The 25,503-nt window shown below is 36.4% G+C and overlaps 1 protein-coding gene across 16 annotated transcripts in view; it reads left to right on the top strand.

The window, feature by feature from the left end:
* The window catches only part of FER (FER tyrosine kinase), a 196,723-nt gene that overhangs the window by 77,226 nt on the left and 93,994 nt on the right, over positions 1-25,503 (top strand). For 14 of the 16 annotated variants that reach the window (XM_049795612.1, XM_049795617.1, XM_049795618.1 and 11 more), the window contains 3 exons: positions 6,224-6,316; positions 12,936-13,139; positions 16,905-17,027. In XM_049795612.1, coding sequence (XP_049651569.1) covers positions 6,224-6,316; positions 12,936-13,139; positions 16,905-17,027 — 420 coding nt within the window. Of the gene's footprint in view, positions 1-6,223; positions 6,317-12,935; positions 13,140-16,904; positions 18,091-25,503 lie in introns of those variants that run through there. The other 2 variants (XM_049795625.1, XM_049795626.1) reach the window with 2 other exon arrangements.

Raw genomic sequence — 25,503 nt, 5'->3', positions numbered from 1 at the left:
GATTGTGTCACACTTCTGTGTTTACTGTATTATTTTTCATGTACTCTGAGATCTGCGGTTGTTTTGCCCAGTGACAGAACTGTATGTCTGGCTCTCCTGGTTTCTGCTGGGATAGAGTTAATTTTCTTCTAGTAGCTAGTATAGTGTTATGTTCTGGGTTCAGTATGATAATAATGTTGATAATACACAGATATTTTCAGTTGTTGCTAAGTAGTGTTTATACTAAGTCAAGGATTTTTCAGCTTCTCATGCCCAGCCATGAAGAAGACTGGAGGGGCAGAAGAAGCTGGGAGGGGACACAGCCAGGACAGCTGACTCAAACTGGCTGAAGGGATATTCCATACCATGAGACATCACGCCCAGTATATAAAATGGGAGGAGCTGGCCAGGGTGGGTTGGATCGCTGCTCAGGAACTAACTGGGCATTGGTCGGCAAGTGGTGAGCAGTTGCATTGTGCATTGCTTGTCTTGTATATTCCAATTATTGTTATTGTCATATTATCATCATCATCATCATCATCATCATCATCATCATTTTCTTCCTTTCTGTCCTATTAAACTGTCCTTATGGCAACCTGTGGCAGAAAAAGACTTAACTGCAAGGTTCAAGCAAATTATTTATTTGAACTTCACTTACAGACTTAACACGCCACTATTGCAGGTTTTACAGATACAATGGAGGAATGCACTATTGCAATTTTTAAGGCAAGAGTAGTACACTATTACAACCACAAGCAATTCACAGACAACCACAAGCACACACGTGTTTACAAACTTAAAGCATAAACAATATTCACTTACCCTTCCAGGTAAGGGTTCTCAGTCCCAGGGAAGCTACCTCGACCGGCGTCCTGATCAAAGGGGGGAAGGGTTTTGTTCACATGCCAACTGTATAGTTGGAGAAGTGACTCCCCCATTTCCAACCTGAATATTAGCGTTTTTGTCCCCTGATTCATAGAATGGTGTGTATGACTATGTCTTGGTGGCTTATGATATATGTCTAAATGTATTATGTATATCTGAGTGGAGTTTCCCCTTATCTTTCTTTTGCTGGTCTGTGATTGTTTAAATACACCAGGTTGCCATTTGAAACTGAAGCTGAAACCCTCCAGTTCTTTTTTTTAAATCATGCTTCCTCAGGCAACCGAATAGTGGTTGGATTGAGACTCAGGGCATACCATTTTTTAAGGGATTTCAAGGCTCAGTTTGGTTCTTTGAAAGGCACAGCCACTGCCCTGTTTACTTTAGGGTTTATCAGATAGCCCAGGGCTAAGTTGTCTACCTAGCTCCCCATGAGTCATCTCTGTAGAGAGACAGGGCCTGAAGGCAATCCAATGCTGGGTCCCTTTTGTAACCCCCTATGTGTCCCCTGTGTGCACAAGACATGGTGAAACTCATTTGTGAACTATGAGCTGGACAATCCACACACAACCCACGAGTTTTACTGAGTTTTTTCCTGATTCTCTACCCCATCCCACTGCAGGGGGAGTGAGTGAGTGGCTGATGAGGCTTTGTTGCCAGTTGGAGTTAAACCACGGCACTGGCTGTCGTAGTTTAACCCCAGCCAGCAACTAAGCACCATGCAGCCGCTCACTCACTCCCCCCCCATCCAGTGGGATGGGGGAGAAAATCGGAAAAAGAAGTAAAACTCGTGGGTTGAGATAAGAACGGTTTAATAGAACAGAAAAGAAGAAACTAATAATGATAATGATAACACTAATAAAATGACAAGAGTAGTAATAAAAGGATTGGAATGTACAAATGATGCTCAGGGCAATTGCTCACCACCTGTCGACCGACACCCCGCCAGTCTCTGAGCGGCGATTCCCTGCCCCCACTCCCCAGTTCCTGTCCTAGATGGGACGTCCCATGGTATGGAATACACCGTTGGCCAGTTTGGGTCAGGTGCCCTGGCTGTGTCCTGTGCCAACTTCTTGTGCCCCTCCAGCTTTCTCGCTGGCTGGGCATGAGGAGCTGAAAAATCCTTGACTTGAGACTAAACACTACTGAGCAACAACTGCAAATATCAGTGTTATCAACATTCTTCTCATACTGAACTCAAAACACAGCACTGTACCAGCTACTAGGAAGACAGTTAACTCTATCCCAGCTGAAACCAGGACACTGGTGAAAGGGAGGTTTTTGTCCACAAAATCCTAATAGTTGTAGTGCATGACATAGAATGTAAATTCTAGTGGAAAATCCATTAAAATGGACAGGAACTCATGTTGTACAAGATCCCCCAAAGTGAACGTACAAAACATAAAAGCGTGGCTTTATGTGTATCATATATAAAGATGCACACAAGGGAATAGGGAGTGCTTCACTTGTGTTTTTCAACTGGCCTGAATCTTGCGCTTCTTCTGTGGGTTTTTTTGCTTTATTTTTCCTCTCCGCATCTTGTCAGAAGAGAAAATTGGAAAGTAAAATTAAGAGTGCCAGAGTGGTTGTCTTCTGCTGTGATGTTTCTTGAAAAGAGCTGAGGTAATTGTTTCAAGTATTAAAAAGGAAAAAGAGAACTGGAACGAAAAGGCTGGCTAGGTGTATACAACTGGGAACAGGGTTTCAGCATTCCTTGTTTTGTGACAGAAGGGTTATAACACTGCTGCATCCAGAACCGGTTGCTTGTAAAATATGGCAGAGCACTCTAATCTGATGGTTACAAGTAGTTGCTGTCAAATAGTTTCTCAATAAAAGTTATTTGTCTTAGTAAATCCTTTCTATATTATTTGGAAATAAAAGTAATAGTGCTTTGCATTATTTACCAAAGAGGATAATGACAAGAAGTCCCACCCGTAAAACAGCTGTTTGTATTCAATATAGAAGTTCATCAGTCTTGCATAATTCCAGGGTACGCAGTTAGATTTTCAGCAGTTTGCTAGGTGTAATTGTCCAATGGATAGAAAATTCATGACCTATTCTAAGTGTCAGTCCTAAGTCTGGTGGAGATTCATTTTAATGTATTCTGGAAAGTGATTAGAAATATGGTTAGTCCCAAAAGGGAAATATCAGTCAATGCATTTTTCATAATTCCTTGTATGATGTGCTCTCATGCTACAGGTACATTTAAACACAGTAAAAGAAGTCGATTAAAAATGTTCTCTAATGACAGTATATATGGTCATACATATATACCTTCTTAATGGTAAACTACAATTTATTCTGCAGTAATTCAGTTACTGTGTAAAATATTATAGCCCACAGAGAGTTTGGTGGGGGTTTTTTGTCTAATGAAATTGGTGTAGTATAAAATAAAGGACGTGACAAATCATGCTACTATTTTGCTAATATCTCTGGAAGTAATTAATTTAAACCAAAATTAAACTGAATCAGCTAATATGTTTTAGTAGCTGCATCGTGTATGCTAGCAAGCATACTACTCCATAATGCTCTCTACAGCATCCCTGATGCAGAACTCCTAATTCCTTTCCAGTGTCCTTCTCAGGTTTATTAGTCAAATAGTAATGTGTCTTACGAGTTTATCTGAAGTGTACGTGGTGACTACATAGCCAGCATGGTTGTGCTGCTTGGTCAGATGTCTGATGTTTATTAGAATTAGTATTGTGTGAAATTATAATGAACTTTTCTTCTTGATGACACAGAGAGTCTCTGCTCTCTGTTAGCTTCCTTCAGAAATTTTAAATAACGTAATATCCTGAGATAATCCTTTCATCTACTAAGTCCTTTGCTAAATTGTGAGCGCCTTGGCTGAGAGATTCAAAATTTAATGTGCCTAGGGTAGAGATCACTGAAAGACAGCTCTGATGTGTATTTCCTTTTGATTTGGAAAGCAAACTTAAAATAATACCCTCATTTAGCTAGTAAGACTGTACACATACATACATACATACATATATATCTCTAAAAAAGAGCGGATGGGCTGTTCTGGGTTGTATTGTTATGTTAGTTTAGGTAAACATTTATACCTAATATGCATAAAAAAAACTCTTTGCACTGGTGAATATACTATTCTCAGTGAGAACTCGTTTCCTGCAAGATCTAATGGGTCCTTCTAAGGTGGTCTGCAGCTGGGCAATGGCAAAAAAAATTCTGTAAAAGACCACTGTTGCTGGTCTTCAGTTATTCAGGTTGCCCTAAAAATACTTAGAATAAATAAACTCAGTACAGGCTACAGTTGTGTTTGTTATGTGTTTGATAATGCCTGCTCTGCATACTTATAAGTCTTCATTGCTGTAAGATACAGAGTAGTTTCAGTATGTCAGAGGGAAAGTGCTATGTAAATACTAAGCAGTGTTTATAAATGTATTGCCGTTTGAATAGGGCATGCAGTACATTTTGAACAAAGCCGAAGTTTATCCCTTAAATCTGCATTTTAATACTCATTCTATTTAATGTGACTGTTAGCCTCTATATAATTTTGGTGGTACTTATCAAAGTCCTCTGATGGCCCAGTCCCTGAGTCTTTTTTCTGGTACTTCAAGTCAAAAGAATCTCCTCTTGTTAAAAACATGTTTCAATAAGGAGAAACTGGTAATGTAGAACCTTACTTGTAGTTTGATGTTGTCATTAGATAAGCACACTATTAGTGTAAGATAGAAAGAAAACTCCTGAATTTCTTTAGGGGAAGCGTAGTAAAATTCATGCATCTTTTGGTAACTTGTTTTTTCCTGTCATATAAGAAGTATACATAGAATTGCAGGTAAATCTCATGGCTCCCTTCTGAAGAGATGTGTGAAATAAGTGGATCACTCCACACCCAGCATGCAAGCAAAATGAGACTCTGTGTCCCCCTATTCTTAATGACTTGGGTTTTTTTTTTTGTTTGTAACCAGTTTAATTCATCAATATTATAAAAATAAAAATCAGGACTCTGCACAGAGTTTTTTTTATTGTAAGAAAATTAGTTGGCATACAATATTACTTGAGTCTGATAAAAGGAATATACTTGAGTCTGATAAAAGGAATAAAGGAAGTGGGCACATAGTTAATGAGTATTTCAGTGACTAGTAAACTCCCTATTAGTGTTTTGACTGTTTGACTGGGTTTTGCACTCTTTTGTCACGGCATACGAATTAAGGCACATTGCAGAATTTTGCTACCAAATAAATAAATTTATTTTACTAAGACAATGTTTAACCTATATCCTGTAAACTAAATTGTATTTAGGAGTCATGTTCAAACACTGGTATACTCTGTATACAGAATGAATAGATTTTGTTGCTTATTCGGAAGTCCTGGAATAAACCAAAGCTGCATTTATTACATTATCAGATTTTTAGTTTCTTCAGTCAAGGGTGTACATCCAAAACTTGGAAGCAGTTTTTCTTTGTAAGACTAGCAAACAGTTGTAGTCTGTCTCCATTATCAGTTTCTTACAGTTTAGGTAAGCTATAGCTAATTAGAATGAGATTGTTAATGTGTGGTCTCGCTGCTTCAGGTTTAATTACTTTGCAAATACTCATTAAAATATCTTGGCTGTTTCTGAGGGTGATTTACAAGAAATAAACTCAGTTTGTCAGTGTTAAAAATACATTTTTTGTATTTTTTTACAGATTCTTTGATATTAAATTTGAGAGCTGATAATAAATCAAGATATTAAGAAATATATTATGAGCACCTTGGAATTTACATTGACTTACATTGAACTAGAGATGCGTAAAGGCTGTTTCAGTGTTCCAGTTAGAGCCCTCTTCTTAAAGAATTTAAAATCCAGATGCTGGCTGCACCTATGGTTTATGGTAGTGCCAGAAAATGAATGGATCTTGTAACTTTCACTGGTTGGTACTAGTATTTACAAGTCATGTATTGTTAGAGAAGAACATGTTAATAAAAGGAAAAAACCCAAATGTATTAAGTAAGGATAATGTACCTATGTATTTTTGTTTTACTATGTGGGCTTTTTTTTATTATATGGTTCCAAATCAATGTCCTTTTAAAATAATAGTTATTTCAGGAGAACTGAGAATTATGTCTTCTTGTTTTTAGGGTGCAAAAGAATTTCAGTTCTCCTTACAGCTAACAATAGTGTTACTTAAACTAATTGTACAAAATATTTAAGGAATTACAGAATTTGTCAGCAGTTAAATTGATATGAGGTAGCTCAATCCCACTGATGTTGACACTTACTGTCTTTTTTCAGTAGAGGCTCAGCCCCTGTCTTTTATTTTAAAAAAATCCAGGAGTCTACATTCCACATTCTCCAGTAATTCAATTATCGTACCAATTTGCTAGTTTTCACTGGAGATACTACTTTTTCTCCTAGGACAAGAAGGACAAAGTCTCAAGATTTGACACTATACGTCATTCCATCGCTGGAATTATAAGGTCTCCAAAATCCATGTTGGGCTCATCGTCGGTAAGTGGTATCAATACTGCATTGTTGTACTACATACTGTTATTTTTACAGCTTAAGTAGGATTTTTTTTCTGAAACGTCATGCATTTCCATCTACATGGATAAAAACTACATTAAAATAATGTTACAAAAATGCTGTTCTGATTGATAAGCAGACATGGTAATATCGTAGCATAATAGTATTGTCAGTACAACTTGTTGCACTTCAGGGAAAAAAAGAATTTGTATGTTCTTTGCAGGTCCCAGGCTCATGCTATACTTTTAAGAGTACTCTTCCCAGTGAGTCTGATTTACTGAAAATACAGTGTAGTATGATATTCTGTAGTAGGTCAGATGGTCATGCATGTTTTACCCATTGTTGCAATAATTATATTCCCCATATCTGTTACAAAGGCACCAGTATATAAGCATATTAGTAGTAGTAATAGTATTACTACTAATGCTACTACTACTTCCTCAATACCTGATACTATTTAAGTAATCAGGTATTACACATCTTGCTTCAATCCCCACTGAAAATGGTTGTTGAGAATCTCTTACTTTTAGTTGGCTTTTGTTCAGGTTCATTAATGGATGGAGAAACTTTTGTTTCTTTTGCTTTTGTATTACTTCTGATTGACTTCAAATAGAAGCTTGCAAGACTAATTAGAATTCCTGAGCACCTACTTAAGGAGGTGTCAGATTTTATTTGAAAACCTTCCTCCTGAAGTGGAATCTGTGATCGTCCTAACCCTCCCAACAACAAAAAAACCCATAAAACCCAAGACTCCCCCTGCAAAACCCAAACAAACAAAAAACCCAGCCTCCACCCCCCCCCCCCCCGCACCCCCCCAACCCCCCAAAATAAGTCCCCAAAAGCTGGGCAGAATATTTTAAGCTTTTTAAAACTGCGTTTTAATTGTGATCTCGTCACTGAAACATTAGCTCAAAATAGCATTTTTGGGAAAACTTTAGAATGAATGGGACTTCTAAACTTCTATTTTATGCTGCAGGATTGCATCCAAAGACCCATTAAAGAAACTTTAAGCTAAACAATATTCAAAATGTGTGGAAGAGATTACAATTGCATATATATGTATACATATATATGTATACATATATGTGTATATACATGTGTATACATAGGAAAATTGTATATAGTGATAAAGGAATGGAATAATACGCATGATAATGAGATAAAATTAGGACAGGAAGGCTTTTCCTATGAAAAATGTGGAAGTTACACGACATATTTGAAAAGTAGTCGGAAAAACCCTGCTAAAATATTAAAGTATCCCTGGAGATAAACAAAATCTCCACATTATCATTATCTTTGGTTTATAAAACTTATAATTGATGTAAAGATGCAACATTTCATAATAAAAGCATATTAAAACATAAATTTCTACAACCTCTGTTCTTTGTGTAGATGAGACTTTGTCTATTTGTATACGTTATACAACTTGCTATGATTCTTTTTAAAAAATAACAACACTACCTAAAACTGCTTCAGAGAAAAATTGGAAGAGAAAAAAACTTCAAGAAGAGGATCAAGATAAAATATTGAAGATGAAATCAGGGGAAGTCAATGTCAAAATTTTCATTGGCTTTAATTAAAGTGTCATGTTAAGTAACTGATGTGCCTCATTTGATTTTCATTACAATCTATATCACTATTAATTCCATGGAAGTTGATGTAAGCCTGGGTGTAGATATATGGTAGGTAGGCTTGCTGAAGCCTTGGAATATGTTTGGGAGAAGTAAGATCGGAACTGGGTCACCTGAGGCAGGAAGTAAAATCTGAGTAACAAGTGTACTCTTGATTACCTATCATTTAAATAAGCTTCAAAGTCAGAATATATAAACCTATCAATTTTCAGTTTTGCTTTGCGTTTTGATTTAGCTATTTCTTGTGTGTTAGAAAAGCTAACCATGCATATACAGCTAAAATTTGCTTCCCGAATTTGTAATTAGCTCTTAATGTGGTCAGCTGCTCAGCTTCTTCCTGGTGACAATTACATAACCATGCTTATTGCTAAATATATAAACTGGCACTTAAAACTTATTATCCATCAATGAACTATGCTAAGTGATTACTGAAATGTATTATAAAATAATAATAACATACATAAAAGAATTTTCTATTTTTTTAAATAGACCAATACAAAAAAGGTTGTTGAAGCAAAGCAGGAAAAGGACCAGTACTGATCCTCTGATGGAGTATAATCTAAAAATGTGATGTTAACTACCTGTTTTTATAGTATATGTTTTAAGTATATTGAAACTTTAAAAGTGGAGCCATATCTTGGTTTAAATGTAGTGCTATTCTAAAAACACTGTCCCATATTTAATTGGTGGGAGAAGTTGAATTTTGTGTGTAGTTAGAGAAAACAAATTTTTTTTCTGTCATCTGAAAAAAGTCGTAGAGAAACCCTGTACTTCCAAAAGCAGCCAGGACTTTAACTATTACTTATGTGCTTTACATGTTCTCAGAATGAGAAGGTAAAGGGTAATATAGGGGAAAAGTATATAGTTTGAAGAGAAAACAGCAAGGTTAGGGATTCACGTGGCTTCTCCTGGACAAAATGCAAGCCAGTTTTCTATAATAGCAAGAGACATAAGTTTAATCGAATGAGGAGAGAAAATACAAGAAAAGGGGCAACTTTCGTGTACCTGTAATGCAGTGCTATGAATGAACTGAATGAAGAGTTTGAATGAATGGCATCATGAATGCCAGCTTCTGCCCTTCTGCCTATTTTTTTTGCCACTGAGGCATTTGAACTTGTTACAGATATCTGTTATTGTTTATAGGATAACCTTTTTATTGTTTGTAGGATAATAAGTGGAATTGATGTTGGTTTCATACGGTGTTATTAGCATGTGGGAATGAGTCAGGTACACTTAGGCTAAAGGCAGGATATTCCACAGGGAATTGTCTCAAATTATCAACCTACATTTATTGCTTTACTTTCTTATCTGTGTCTGTGCCCCTCTTTTACACTGGGAGAGAAAAAATGTCTTGACAAAATGTTTTGTTTGCTTGAAGATGGAAAATAAGGAAGTATGCAAAGTTTGAGCTCAGAATATATGTGAAAATACAATATTGAGTAAGCTATTAGTTTAATAAAATATCATTCCCATTATTATTTTCTTTTCATTGACAGCATAAGTACAGGATAATATGTCATCTTTTGGAAATAGAAATAATGCATTTCTGTTTGCTCAGTTTTTCTCTCGAATAAGGGCAGCAGCTGGGGACTGCTTCATTCTACTGTTGGAGGAAGACTGCTATCTCAATGGATTGTTAAATAGGGAGAGAGAAGGGGGCTCAGACTAAGTGAAGAGGACAGTACTACGTCAATGAGGAGTATGATGAAGCATACGAGGGCATTTCCCTCCTCTCAGAAGGAAAAGTGTGATGAGATTTATAAAGGCACACACCCTCCCATCTGTCCCTCCTCCAAATAACCCATGAGCAAAATATGGCAATAAATGGAAATCTTGAAGGAAAAAGAAAAGGAAAAAAAAAAAAAGAGGGCTTGGGAGGGAGAGCAGAAATTCAACAGTATGAGTTCCTTCTGTTTGATTTTGTTAATTGTTTATTTTTAGCTTCCACCCCAATTAAGAACAAAAATCTTAGAAATATATTTCTTCATTTAAGCTGTTGAATCACTAAGTGCCTCTGTAAGTGTGTACATACAAATGAGCAATAGATCTCATCCCCCAAGTGAAACTGTAAAACACTGAATTGCATCTCGTTATTTCAGGTATCTTAATAGTCATATTAAATTGCTTAATGATATTTAAACTCAGTAGAGTTTAAAGAAAAAAGGCGGGAATTTAATTTTGTGCTAGTAGCTTTTTTTCCTCTACCTTCCTTAAAGACTAACCAACCTTTCTTGTGTTTAAACCATTTAATTCTAACTGTGAAATGCCCTAGAAACATTAGCACTAAGTGATGTAAACTGAGTTGAAATCTATATTAAAATGAATGCATATCTTGCACTTGTACTGTTCTTTCTTGGCTTTTGGCTATTTTTTCTTTCAAAGACAGTGAGGGTGAAAATTGTATCATACAGAAAATACGTTGAAGTCAGAAGACTTGTTCATAACAATAATGCAATTTTAATAACAATCAAAACATGAATAATTACCACTTTTTTCATCAGAGAAACCACCTTGATTATGATTGCCCCACAGTAGAGGTATGTGTAAGGTAGGAGACAATCAACAGAGGATACTTTGTGGAATTTTCATTGTTTCCTTCTAAAGTAATAAATACTAGGTTAACCAAATTCAAAAGAAAGTGGAAGATTGCTGTTAGTGGCATAAACAATGCCGTAGTTGGCAATGTCTAAAATGCTCTGTTGTTCTTCCATAAGCTCTTTCTCTGTCATAAAGGCTTTTAAGATGTTTTATTCTGGGATGTGATCATGGTTCTCTGAACAGTGACTCGACTTGACCCAGTTCAAACATAAGCAGGAGTTATTATCTGGTGGCTTCCTCTTCAGTAAGCTATAAAATGAGTCTCATGTCATTTTTTATTTTTTTTTTAACCTTCCTTTGTGAAGACCATGAACTAGTTTATTGACCTTGAACTGTCATTTTATGCTTAGAAACATTTCCTCTCAAGTAGAAATGTGTTTTGGTGGCAAAGGCTTTGCTGCTCTGAACCCTTTAACATTTCTTGATAGCATAGCAGAGGTCTGGGTTTTCTGTTGAGTCAAATTTGGCATCTTTGAACAATAAATGTTCAAGTAAATAACATTGTCTAACATCCTGAAAGCTATTTTTTCTTTTAGGAATTTCTGAAAGAGAATGACTTAGTGTCATTTAACAGTGGTAGACAGCTCTGATCTCAGATGTATTTAACTGTTGATGAACGTGAACTATATGACTGCCTTCTTGGCCAAACAATATCTTGGGCTTTTAGTAGTTCACTGTGCTGATAAACACAGGACCTTGGAGTACATCTTTCGCTCCTAAAAACTCTGACTGTGCACTTTATTTTCAAGCTGTTGTTATTTCTTATATAGTCCTTCCTAGCTTTGAATCTGTAATAGAGCAAAATCTGTAATAGAGCATACTTGCTCTTTCTAGTGATGAGTCTATTGGTTACAGTGTTAGCCTCAAATCTCATGTCTGAAATTATCCTTGATACAGGCCCAGGGCTCTAGATCCCAGTGTTGTTGTCTGAGAATATGAGGCTCTGTCAGGCTCTTAAATATGTCCTCCAGTTTTCCATCAGAATCCTGGACTAAACTAGACCTTTTGAGGTATAACTTAGAAAGGCAGCCAGGAACCCACAGACAAAGGCATTTTTTATATCAGAAACTTTACTGTGAAAGTGCTAAAGAATTACAGATATTTGGAAACAGGAAGTTCTGAGTAGATTCCCTTTCTTGGGTCTACTCATTCCCACTCTGAGAGTCTGAGGTTATTCCTCGTGTTTTTTTGGCTAGGTAAGTCATCTTAACCTAAATATCTCCCCGGGAAGACCTTAAATGTGCAGATAGCCTCCACCACACCCATAGCTGCACCATGTCAAATTTTTCCCTTGCGTGCACCAATTGAGTGTTTCCGTTGTCTTTCCCCATCCTCATAGGGGAAATATCCTATCATCCTTGATGATACAAAGAAAAAACTGGTTTTTATCAGGGCAGAGTGGTAGGAGAGGTTAATTCAGAATTGCATGCTTTGTTTGTATCTGTTGGATTGTGCTTAATAGAGGTGTGGGTCTTCGTGCTGTTATCTAAAAGGCAGTTCAGCAGGCCTGCCTGCGACACATGCACCTATCTGTTCAACTCATGATACACTATGCACTGTTATTTTGTTCAGAGCTTTACCACTCTGGCAGTAAGAACTTCTATGAGCTCTGGCACTAACTATTTTGAATGACATACAGCTTAAGTAAGGGCTTGTTTGTCTAGACATAACAAATAAATCTGAAGTGGTCATTAAACAAAATACAAAGTTTTCCTCAGTGTTTTCTTAAACAATGTAAGCTTGTTAAAATCAATATGTGAAAATGTAGGTTAAAACTCATTAACTTCCTTTTTTGGCCAGTGAAAATAATTTCTTACAATCTTTGTGCCTTCAGAAACTCTATGCTAAAGTTCATACTTTATACCCAGGTGTATATATTGTGCTACAGTGTAAATGCTAGGAAAAATGTCTCATAGAGCTATTAATTGATTTGGGATGCAATTGGTAAATTCTGTGAAAACAATTTATCTAATTCAAATGCTTTGTATAAATCAATTTCTTGTGTTCTTCCGCCCGAGAAGTTTCTGTCTGTATAAAGAAATGGTTCATTTTGAGTTGTTGTTACTAGCACGTCAGAATGTGTGAGAGTTTGTCGTTATGGCTTAGGAAAAGTAGCAGGCCAAATGAAAAATATTACATACTTCTGTGGATGTTTTGATAAACTTCTGCTTTTTATATATTAATTTTTTAGGTAATAGAAAAGAAGGTGATCAGTATGCCTTTTGTATAAATGTAACAGTGTTGATTTTGTGTGTTAATAGAAACACATAATTTAGATACAGAAATAGAAATTATCATTATCATGCTTTTCATGTAAAAGTAAATTCTAAAAATGTACTATTATAGTAACATTTTTCTTCAATATTTTTCCCAAGTTCTTTGATGTAATTTCAACCACTGAGAAACCATTGGCTGAGCAAGACTGGTATCATGGTGCAATTCCAAGAATAGAAGCCCAGGAGCTGTTAAAACAGCAAGGAGACTTCTTGGTGCGAGAGAGCCACGGGAAACCTGGTGAATATGTCCTTTCTGTGTTTTCAGATGGACAACGGAGACACTTTATCATACAATATGCTGATGTACGTCTCTGATATAGTACTGAATATTCAATGTTAGGAAGTTTATAAGTTCAGCTAAACAATTTAGGATCTACATAATTTGCTATGGTAAATCGCTTTAGCCTTTATATGAAAATGTGAAAGTTGTTGGGAATATTTCCATCAGTGCTGAAATCAGGGGAAAAGGTCATTTGGGGAAACAAAAGAAAAATATGAAGTGTGACATTATTCAACATATTTTATCTTATATTGAAAAGCCAAGATATTTCTGTAAATGTTTTGAAATCCAGAACTTGTTACTACTGATTTATGCACATACATTTATTTATTTTTCAATCCATTTTCAGTGGATTAGTTGGTGCTAATTAGGCAGGGTACTCTTAATTTAGACTGTAAAGATTCCATTGAATCTTCCTGAAAAATGGAAACATTCACAGAGAAGAAAATAATCTGTGTTGGTTTCTATACAGTCGGGAATTGAAGTCCCTGCTGCACTACAGATGCTTACGTTCTTTTTAGCCCTGTTTTGTTTAGTACAATACAAACACTTCTGGATGTTGCACAGCATATATGCTTCTAAGGACCAGAATTTATCCCCTTGTTGCTCTAACTTAGGAAAAATTGGTCATTTTAAACAGTATGTTAATTTTTATGTGCCTTTATCCAATGTATTTCTTTTTCTTTTTCTTAATGCATTACTTGGGTTTTTTAATGTATACATTTTTCTTTTTATCTTTGAGAATTTCAAACTCATTCAAAATATGACAGTTCTCATAACATTACTAGAAATTCTTCTTGAAGTATGACATAGCAGCAAATCATTCTCAGTTTTGATTCAATAATGCTGCCAAAACATATTTCAGTCTCTTGGAATAAAATCTCCCACATACAAAAAAATACATATATTTAATAGCATAATGTTCACACTGAGGGAATTTCCTTGTCTAAATCCCCAGCTGATGTAGCATGCCTGTGGGAAGTCAATATTGTGTACCTGGTTTATGTCTTTTAATGAGAGGCAGTGATATTTTTCAAACTTCGTAGATGTTGGAAGGCTTCTGCTTGATCAGTGATTATGGACACTTGTCCAGCTGCAGTTTTCATTAATTCTCACCTAGAGTTTTCCTTGTAGAAGGGAACCTTACACAAAGTCAGTATTTATTTTATTTTGATTTTATGACCTTGAAGTATTTTGATTTGTCAGAGTGCTGAATGAGAAAATAAGAGCAATAAAATTACTTGTACCTGGGCACACAGAGTCTTAAAAGATGCTTTGAGCTCCCTGATCTGACCCCGTAGAAATAAATGCACATTGTATACTTGGTGTGGCTGAAATAATTTTGTGTAAATCGTTGTATGTGGCAAGTAGATCTTCAAAAAATGTAGATTGGACTTTCAAGTCAGTTAAAATAGAGGGGTTTTTTTGTAAGTATTACTATGAGGCCTACCTGTAAGCTGACATTTTTGTATTGTTTTTTCCACACAAAAAAAATTCAAAAAGCTATCTTTACTTTCATAATTTCACTACTTTCTCTTAGGAATTACATTTGAAATGTAAGACTGATATTGATTAATATTGCATAGCTTGGACAGTCCGAACATCTTCATGTCACTAGATCTGTCTGCTTGTACATTTAGTGATCAGGCATTATGTTCATCTGCACTTGGGATTCGTTTGTGGCAGATTTTCTTGGCAATCATGGAAGTTAAAACTTACTTTTTAAAGAAATGCAGGGCTCCTTATATACTTCTATGGGGTGAATTTTCTGCATGTATTGTGGAAAAAGCATTGATTGTAAAAAGACAAAAAGCTTTTAGAGCTCTAAAAGGATTTAGTAGATGGTGGGACTGTTATGGTCCTATAACAAGAGGGATTGTATTCATGAACTTTTTGGTAGGGAAGTCTGAGGAGGGTTTGGTGCAAGGGATTTGTTTGTTTGTTTACATTGGTATGAACAATGTGGAATCGGGTCTCTGACTGGTCAAATCATACTCTTGGATCGCTGACAGGAGACCAAACTTAGTCTCCATATAAGAATTTTCTTCTGAATGAAATAGTGGAAGGGCAGAGTGGGACATACACCTGTTTTAACAGTGGTCCTTTAATTGCATAAGTGTTCTCTCTCTGGTTTTACCATTATTTTAAAGGCTAATAAAACTATGTGTGTGATAAATGAGTTCACCGCTCAGCTTTAAGCATCCAAATTAACTGCTGTCATTCAAAGCTACTGTTGTTTCTCACTGCTGCTTATTTGAGGCTGTGCTATTTTCAAATTGTTGTTTGTTAGTGATCTTAATGGTCAGGGTCCTGTGTAAATGCACAGAATCAAAGAAGACGTCTGCCCTGAAGGTCTTACATCGATGGCAGCAGATGGGCGCCCGGCTGGGTCTGGGATGAGGACATGTAATAGGCAATACTGGTCGTTGTGCTAGGGAGACTCCCAGGACATCAGGTTTTTTGGATCATCGGCACAGCACTACTTAATAAATGAATGAAGTTAAACAACTAAATAAAAAACAAAAAGTATTCAGAATATGAAAACGTTTCTATGATAGCCAGGAATGTTAAAAATGTGACATGCGCAAGCTGTCTTTACCAACAGCGATAACAGATTTCAGGAAGTTAATGCTTTAACCCGTAAGAAAGAGAAATTTGCAATGCATTGTGCAAGGAGTTTAACCCTGGGGGCTAGAAAGACAAAAGTCTGCATGCCAGTTGTAGAGGTTTTCATTGCCCAGTTGTGTAAATGAGCTTGAATCACCGTCTGTGCTTTGAGCTTTTTTAATTGCAGTACTTGTTTACTGTTGCCATTGTCAGGCTGGCTTATGGCAGTTGCTCTCTGGTGGGAAGAATTCTCTAGCTGTAGATGCTGAGTCTTGTATAGGCACAAGACTTTATCCTGTTTCCCAATCAGCTGCAGTGTATAATTTAAGACACTCAGGAGGAATGAAGACAGAATGTCTTCTTTATTATTTTTTTTAACCCGTCAAGTGTATGGGCAAAGATAAGTAATGAAAATACATTTTTTCCCCCTTAACACCTGAAAGAATGATATATCATAGCAGTCATTGCTGAGAAAATGTTATGTGCTACTAAGAAAATATTCAGATATTTAATTGTTTCTATTGTGTTCAATTATGTATATAAATAGATTCATGAAGTGGGGCTGGGGCGGGGGAGGGGGAATTTTGTCTTGCCCAGCTTCTGTATGAATTATATACATTACCTGCCTTTAGTTTTAGCCACTGTAGAAACTTCTGGTATTAAAGACCAATCATGCATCTTATACTCTGTGCCAGAGATTTATTAATGTTATCAAACATTGTAAATGCAGTAGGATCTGAGTACGATAATGTTACTTATCTCCTGTTTATTTTATTGTCAGATGTTTATTTTTTAGTTTGTTTCTGTAATTCATAGAACTTTAAGTAATTAGGAAGTTAGTGTTGTTTTTTCTGGTTTAGAATATTTTTATTTCACTCTGTCAGAGTTTTGAATTTAACTTTCCTATCTCTTTAAAAAGAGTTTAAAGAAATAGTTTATCATCTTGCCTTAAATGAGTGATGGGGTAATTTTACATTTATTAATTTATCATCTTCCTAACTATCATTCCATTTAATTCAGTAGAAATGCTATTAAATACATCAGGAAAGAAATCTAATTCTGTAAAAGCAAACCTTTCTTTGTTTTGTTACTAGTGAAGGAAGCTTGGTGATGCACTTTTGTAGTTTCTTGTTCAAAATATTCTTACAGAGAAACTATTATTTCCTTTTACCTCCATACAGAATCAGTATCGTTTTGAAGGAACTGGGTTTCCAACTATTCCTCAGCTCATAGAACATCATTACACAACAAAGCAAGTTATTACAAAGAAATCAGGTGTTGTTCTGCTGAATCCTGTTGTGAAGGTAATGCATACATTCCAAGAACTCTATTTAACTGAAAAGAATTGGGGGGGGTGGGTTTGTATTGTTATTTAAAATAGTTCCTATGCAACTTTTCAGAAGATTTTTCGTTCTTTCTTGTTTTGTGGCTCTCTTTTTCTGAGCTTTTTTGAACTTCTCTGCTCTGTGCACCATATTCCTTTAAAATAATGCTGCATCCTGATTCTTATAATAAATCTTTGCTATCTTAAAAGAATGGTGTTCAACATCTCACAAAATATCCTCCTATTTTTCTTTTTGGTTTCCCATTTGGATTTCACTACTAAGTAATTGAAAGTAGTAGTTCATTGCCCCTAAAGTTGTGATGAAGAAATTTTTTTCATAAAATGGTGTTCTTTAAGTGGTAAAGTTCTCATGAAATTTGGAAGAGTTATGACAACTCCATTTTTGTCTCTATTTTATATATCAGAAATAAGTTACACAGATATGGAAAAAGGTATTGTCATTCCAGCATCATTGCAAATTTGAAATAAAAATTCCCTTTTTAATGAGTAAGCTATTGCAGAAAGTCTGTCAAGAGGGAAATGAAAAGGGTTGGAAGTATTAAACTATATCGCTGTTTAGAAAGCTTAAGATTCTCCTTGACTTCTTCCAGTAGTTTTGCAGTTAGTATCTACTGAGTTGATACTTCATTCATAAGCCAACTCTTTTCCACTTAAATCTTTGCTTTTTAATTATGAGTAAGCCATTTGTTCCTGATTTTTTTTTTAAAAAAGACTAGTTTCAAGCATGTGTAAAGCACCTTCGGTGTTCTACAAAATTTTAGGAAGCATAACAATTTATATTTCAGGGTTAGATTCCTACTCCAAGAGCCAAGTTCTTTTCTTCTAATAATCCAAAGAAATTAAAGTATGTTCCCTATCTCAAAATTAATGTGATTTTTTCACACTTATCTGTGCTTACCTGTTTTATGTGATTTTTAAATGTAAAGAATGGTTCGTTGTAATTACATCTTACAGGTTAATGTCTTGCCGATTACCAAATTGACACTTTATTGAACGTAAAATATTGCTTAAATTCATTGCAGAACATATGAGACAGCTTAGGACATTATTTTTGATGTGTGAATAATTGTATTTTGATATATACTGTTTAAGCTAAAAATAAAGGGCTGTCAAACTCAAAATGAAAACTTTTTGTAGCTGTTTGCAAATTTTTGTCTTTTATAATACCCTACTTGTTTTAAATGTTTAATGCTCTTTCTGTGTCCTGGCTTTTTTTTTCTGACTTTGTATAATGTACATACTCTGAGAGCAGCCCTGTTTTAGCAAATGTAAAATTATAGTACAGTATGTTACTATATACCGAATGATAACAGAACTTAAGGTTGAACAGGAAAACATCAACTAGAAAGCATCATCTTTTCATTCTCTGTTGTTTACGTTGAAGGCAGGGAGTTCCCATATTCCTGAAATCTTTGTTTCATTTTGCTATCTTTTTTTAAATAAAGTTTTAATTTATGCATAGTTTTGTGTAACTATGTATAGTCAAAGAATTTTTCCAGTACCTATACTATGGAAGAAATATGGTCCCAAATTACTTTCCTGATCATTTCTCAGTTACTGTACTTGATCTCATGGCTTTTGAGGTATAAATGCACATATGGATAGTCTAGTCATCATCCCTTGATGATAAGCATGCAGACGTGTATGACTGTGTGCTGGGTCTTTCCAGGACTTGAATCCATACCACTATCACTACATTCAGATGTGTCATACCTCCTTACAAAGTGATGGAGGACAAAATTTTGCTTTTCTACTGGCACTGGGTGCAATGTCATGGGCCCACTCCTTTCTGGAGTTCTTGATTGAGTTAGTCTTAGTATTAACTAAAATTAGTGGAAATATTAGATTTCCTCTAGGATCATGCTAGTTTTATGACCATTTGGTAGTTGATTTGAGCTGCAGTGCATAAGTACTTTGACTACTCAGGTTTCCCAAAGTGCTGCAAATAATCACCATCTATCCATAAAATCCAATCACACAGGCTCCATTTATTTCGTCGTATGACTGACTTTGTGCTGGTGTGTGTGTCAGTCTTAATATTCAAGAATATTTCCTTTACGGTTGATGACCTTTTCAGCTTTCATTCTGATAGGTTACGTAAGGTAACAGAAAGACTAGTATTGGGTGACAGGAAACTTTATTATATAGGGTTTTTTAAATATACGTATTACATATATTGTATATAGGCTTTCAAGAATTTATGAAATACGACCTGAGTGTCTGATAGCTACTTATACTTTGTGTAAGCTACAACCAATGTGTAGTATACCTTGTGCTTCATGACCAGCAATTTGAACCAAGTAAGACGGCATTGAAAAGGGTGTTAGCTAGATGATTTAAATTGCTTCAGAGCAGCTATTTTACAAAATATTTAAATTGTTTTGTTTTGTAATACCTTTTGGTCTGAGCTATGATTTTATGATTATTTTAGTTCTCCCATCTGATAAAAACTGGTTGGAAAAAAGTATTTCAGAACTGAGAAAAAGAGCTTTCCTTTTTAATTTGCATGGAGCTCTGGCTTTGATATGGGAAGTGCAGATATTTTAAGTTATTTTCAGAAATAGCATATGCACTGACACCTAGTGTTGGGGGTATTTTATGCATCATGTGCTATTAGAATATCTTTGATCATTTCCTTAAAATTCATTTGACATCTGCAAAGACTGCTTTTTCTTTGTTTGTATTATAGCTGCAAAGTTGTCTTTGACGTTTCACGCAATCTGTAATCTTTTTATGCAAATTGTTGTCCCTGTAATAACCTGTTTAGAAAGTGAAAGTTAAATATGACAGAGAACTTCACAGAAAAAAAATTATGCTACGTCATTTGTTTTTGCTTTTCTTCCTTCCCACATTCATTCATCCCCCTTTACCATATTAGTAAAATTAGCGTTTACCTTCTGTGTCGATGCCCTTGAAAGAACAGTCTTAATTGTGTCACAAAAGGCCTGTCCCACATCCCATTTCATGTAGACCAAATCTGCCTGCTTGGAATTTTAATGATACTGTAGTAATAGAATTTAAATTAGAAAAATTGAGGGCATTAAAAAGATATCTGCAAGTGATTTCTTTAATGGAAAAGTCTCTCATATTTATTTATAATCTTTTAGAAAAAATGGACATTATGTTCTTCAATTTATTATTGATGGAATGACTGGTACGTAAAGCCCCTGAGTAACTTCAATGCATACCCAAGGACTTTATTAGTAGAAATGCCATTTTAACAGTGTTCTTTGACCTCATGTTGTGGAGGTTTTTAAATTTTCTGAAATACGTTTTTTACATTTAAGAAATCTGTATTAAGTTGTGGATGTGCTTCAGTTCGACTACTAGAAAAGAGAATCATTGAGGAAAAAAGGAATACTATTTTTATTTTGATATATCTGCATTAATCTTTTCACTTGGATCAGAAATATACCTTTGAAGCAAATCTGCCCAGTGCCGCTTAGGATGCTATGCTTCCATCATTGAGCAGTCTCCTAGGAATCAAACTTTAGTCCTTTCAGCTGAAACAAAATAGGAAGATGCACAACTGCTGATGGGAGGGATTTCAGTCTTCAAAACGGGGAGACATCTAGTCTGAAGCAATTTTCCCCCAAAATGTATTTTTCGGGTCCTCAGCACTAACTGTTTCACTCTGGAGATCTACTACTTTTTCACTAGTGCTAAAATAGTCCTAGTCTTTGGATAAAAGAATTTGAATTGGTAAATTTGGTAAATTCAAATTCTGAACTCATGAACAAAAATTAACTGCTATTTTGTTAGATGAGTTAGGCTATGCATTTGTTGCCAGTAACTTTCTTTTTAAAATTCTGGATCTATTTTGATGTGATATGGCCTCAAACATTCTCTGTATGTGGAAAAATGATGAACTATAAATAATGTTGAGTGTGATGAATGAAAAGGGTTAAAAAAAGATGTCTTTCGTAGTAGTGGTTCTAATGTTGATAAATAAGTTTGCAAATTACATGAGAATTCTGTGTTGATCTGATGCTGTCTTGCAAGAATCAAGTATGTTAATGAGTAAGACATGGAAAGAAATTATGAAGAAATATAAATTTAAGTGAGAACATAAAGGTAGAGATTCTTTACAAGAAAATGCACTCTTAAAAATCTGACATGACCCAAATATTTGAGTCACTGAACCAATTTGAGCTGTAGAAGTATTGTATTTAGAAGTCTTTGAGCTCATCTTTCAAAAACGGAAAGCATAAATATCTATCTGCTCCATGTTGCAGCTTCCTAGCAGTATCACAGAACTAATACTGTCTCCTTTAGCAATTAGTTAACATACACTTAGCCATGCAAAACTAACCAAAAGTTGTTCTCCTGGTTTTTGGCTCCCCTTAGTGTTGACTGGTTTTGCAGGCGTTTGGTTTGGTTTTGCTTTATTTTAGAAAAACAAGCTGAAGTTCACTGTTGTAGACAACGTATGTGCTCATGGTGCATGTGGTGTGTATTTCTCAGGCCTGCTAGGATTGCATGGAGGAATTGAAGGAGGTTGCTAAATAGCCTCACTTTCCGACAAGCCTTCTTAGGCCTGTCATGTCCCAATTCCTCAGGACGACGCCTCAGGTTTGCTGATTCCCGGGTCAGGATTAAGGTGAAACAACACCAGGGATCCTTTAAGTCACAAAATCCAATTTTTATGTGCTCACAACAAGAATCGGCATGCTCACCATAAAATCGGTATGCTCACCACAAAATCGGCATGAAACCATGTCAGTAAGCGATGTAAGGTGTGCTACCCTTGCATCACCAGACATATACCGCAGTCCTGGCTTATCTGGGAATCAGTTCAGGGAGGACCATAAGGAGAGCCCTCCCATTGAGTCAGGACGTTCAGAGCGGACCCCCTGGCTTTCTAGACTCCGTCTCAGAGAGAAGCCCAGGGGCGGCTGGATCCGCTCCTAGTCCCAGACTTGGTCAAGGGTTTGTGCCTAAAGGGATGAGGTGTAGATTATGGAAAAGGAAAAGGGGGGGAGAGAGAGGGAGAGAAGAGAAGGATTTCGCCGGCCCCGAGTCCAGCGTTGGTCTAGTCGGCCCGCGGGCGTGGGCACGTGGGGCTCCAGTTTGTGTCCTTTTTACCATCTTTTCCCCTCCTTAGGGCGGGCACCCGAACTCCTCAGGCCCGTTAGGTGTCCTGATCAGTTTGTGAGCCTTTGGGCTCGGGGGTCGCCTGGGGAGCTGCCTCCCCCTCCCTGGAGAAGTGACCTTTCGCCATGCACGGTGAGCTGCCCCGCTCAGCCTACCCAAAGCGGCGTTCTCGGAACAGGGAGCTGCGCACCCTCCGGCACGGCCTCCCCCTCCTGTTGCTGGTGCCCGGCGCTGATCGGCTGCTGCTCCTCTGCGGCTCCTTGCTAGGCTGAGTTAGTCCTCGAGCAGAACTTGCCCCACCACGGTGTTTGAGACATTAACGCTTTCAGTCTCTGACAAGACCTGCTGAGAGAAGTTGAAGAGAAGCAGAAACTTAGCAAGGAGACTTTCAAGTTTGTGCAAAGTAGTCCTGTCACTCAATTAGAGATTCTCATCTTGTGACAGGAAAGAATTAAGATGCTGAAAAGGGAGACAACTGCAGTAATGGTGCTGCCTTTTAGGAAGATCATCTTGCATTTATTTGACCTGAGGACAGGTCTTTAGGAGCAGAAATCTCAGCTGAAAGGAAGAAGCAAGTTATAGCAGTGAGCCATTCAGTTACTGCGATTTGTAGGTTTGTAGCTCCAAAAAGGATCCCACTGTGAATTACCTGCATGGTACCCATGCATCTTGCCAGGCTTGTAGGAATGCTGAGAAGCACCTGGTGGTTGTGGTCTCTGTGTTAATTTTTGGCCCAAAGCTGTAATTCTCATGAGCATGATTAAAGTCTTGATACATGCATTTTTAAGTGTTAAAATATATCTTTTATTTTCTTTAAGGAAATTACATCCACAATGAGAAGTGAGGATCTGTAATACGTAAAAGATGTACCTACAGAAAATGACTATATTTATTGCATAAGCATGAAATGAATCTTTTGCCACTTATTTGCCATTCAGTATTCTTGTGATCACACAGAAGGCCTGATTCGTATGTCAGTGAAATTAGCAGTATTTTTTTTAGGATATTTTAGGCAGATTTTAGGTAGGTTCTTTAGTTTAATTCTGGAATCTAAAGAAAAGCCTGCAGCCATTGATATTTTATAACAGACTTTTGTATCTTAATATTAGAGATGCATTTCAGTTATGTTCCTATTTCCTCAGAATTTAGACATGTTACAGGATTTGCTTTTAAGTTTTTTTTAGCAGAGGGGGTGTTGTGTTAAAGCATAACAAAGTTTGGCAGAAGATAAACCCCCTTGCGTTCCAGCTTGTCCTCAGATGTCCTAGGAGCTGGGGGTGGCTAGGTTTAAATTCTGAGTGATGTCCTATTCAACACTAAGTCCTGCTGCGTTCAATATGTTGAGCTAACTGTCTGCAAAGCACATGCAAATAATAATACAGTAGACTGTAAGCACACTGAATTATGGAAAAACTCTCTAGAGATTTCTAAGTTTCCTGGGGAAGCACTCAGTATAACCACGGGTTTGAATCTTAACCAACAGGCGTCCCTATGGCGTGGAAGAGAGGTTCAGCCCGTCAGCTGATCCCAGGAGTCAGCGATGTCCTCCCGACTTGTCTATGATGGTGTCTTCCTTAGCATTCCTCCTCTCTTAAGCCCTTTTTATATTTCCTTATTTTTTAGGTGGAGCTTGACTGACTCTAGTCATACATACCCTTATTATGATTGGTGTAAAATCTCCTCACTTTACTTTTAAAGGTATATGCTAGAGAAAATTCAGAGTGCATGCTCCGTGAGGGGTGGTTGCACCTTGCAGGAGGGTAGCTTTTGGGATGGAGGTGTGTTTTGGTATGTTAATGAGATTATAGTGAGCAAAGTTCCGTGTCAGTACTCCAGAACAGGGCACTTATGATATAAATCAGAAGTAGGGCAGTAGGTTGACAGAGCCCCCCATTATTTCACCTCCTTGCTTAAGTGGATTCAGTGCAGGGACCTTCCATTCTTGTTGCTATCGTTCCAGTTCCCCATCCCTGTGATGATATCACAGAGCCTGGCCGTGGTGTCTCCACTCCGCTCCACGCTCCATGTTGTTTCTCTTAGAGTCAGCACACCAAGCTCCCCTGGTGTTGCTAACATCTAAGGTTGCAGGTTATGCTGCTTAGGGAATTATTATGGAACAGATTTTGTGTACATCCACTGCATTCCACTCTGGAGATTTACCTTCCCTTAAGAGGAGGACACACAATAAGTCACCTCCAGCAATCATTCCACAGAGGGTTGCAATATTTCTGTCAGGTAACAAAAAGAATTACATTCTACATAATCATGGCCTGTACTTTTCAAGGCGTTGCATCCCAATGAGAAAAGGGAAAAAGGAGAGTAATTTTCTCTTTGTGCTAACAAAGTATTAAACCAAATTTATGTATAATTTCAGTTATCTTGATGACTTTTAAAATCTAGAGGATTTTTTTCTCAAAAAATCTCTTAAAAATATGTTGTAATAATGGAGGCATATAAGGCTACCAGAACAGAGAGTAACAAAGATTGTTTTATGTCCAGTGATCAAAGTCTTCTGTAACTTTTCTCTAAAGGCCATGGCATTAAAAATCTGCTCTAATGAATGTTTCTGGTTTAGTCTTGTCTTTATGGTATTTTTTCCATGATCAGGTTTAGAATAAAATTGGAAGATAACACTCTTAAAGCATGTAAGCATTAGCTACACTCAAACCTAGAGAAAAGTGTATTTTATTCACATATATGAATTTCATTTTAGCAAAAAAAGTGTCATTTTTAACAAAAATCCCTGTCCTAGAAGTATTAAATGGGCACCTCGGCTGCATGTGCATTCCTGTTTTCTGTACATTCATATAAAAAATTAGAGAATGCCATGTTGCTATGTTGGGTGCAAATTGAGCAAAAGGAATTATCTCAAACACAACTGAAACAGTAGGAAGTAGGAAAAAGAATTCAAATTTATGAAGCAGGTGATGGCAGTAAGCCATTCTTACTAAAAAATAAAAAAAGTATGTTGTTAGGAGCAAATAAAAGTATTAAATGGAAGATTTCAGAGGGAGGTGTTTTTGACAAAAACTGATAAATAGGAGAATAAAATACTTAAAATACAGTATCCTTCAGCAAAGATTTTTTTGGATTTACCAGATTGTATTGCTAACATTTTGTATATACATGTGAAAATCAAAGGATCAACTGTGTTCTGTAGTATTCTGGGTGTAAGTCATACCTTTATGTTGTAAAGCCCCACTTGTAAAAACTGGGGCTTTGCACTGTGGCTTTTCAGTGTCTTTATCAATGTTAATGTAGCACAATAATAAAATTTTATAAGAATTGGGTAGGATTGCAGTAGTAAATTCCTTTTCTGCTGAAGTAACATCCTGGGTTTT

The sequence above is a fragment of the Accipiter gentilis genome, chromosome Z, assembly GCF_929443795.1.
Source record: "Accipiter gentilis chromosome Z, bAccGen1.1, whole genome shotgun sequence".
In the NCBI taxonomy this organism is placed as follows: domain Eukaryota; kingdom Metazoa; phylum Chordata; class Aves; order Accipitriformes; family Accipitridae; genus Astur; species Astur gentilis.
The sequence above is the reverse complement of the archived record's forward strand: the minus strand, read 5'-3'. Positions and strand labels throughout refer to the sequence as shown.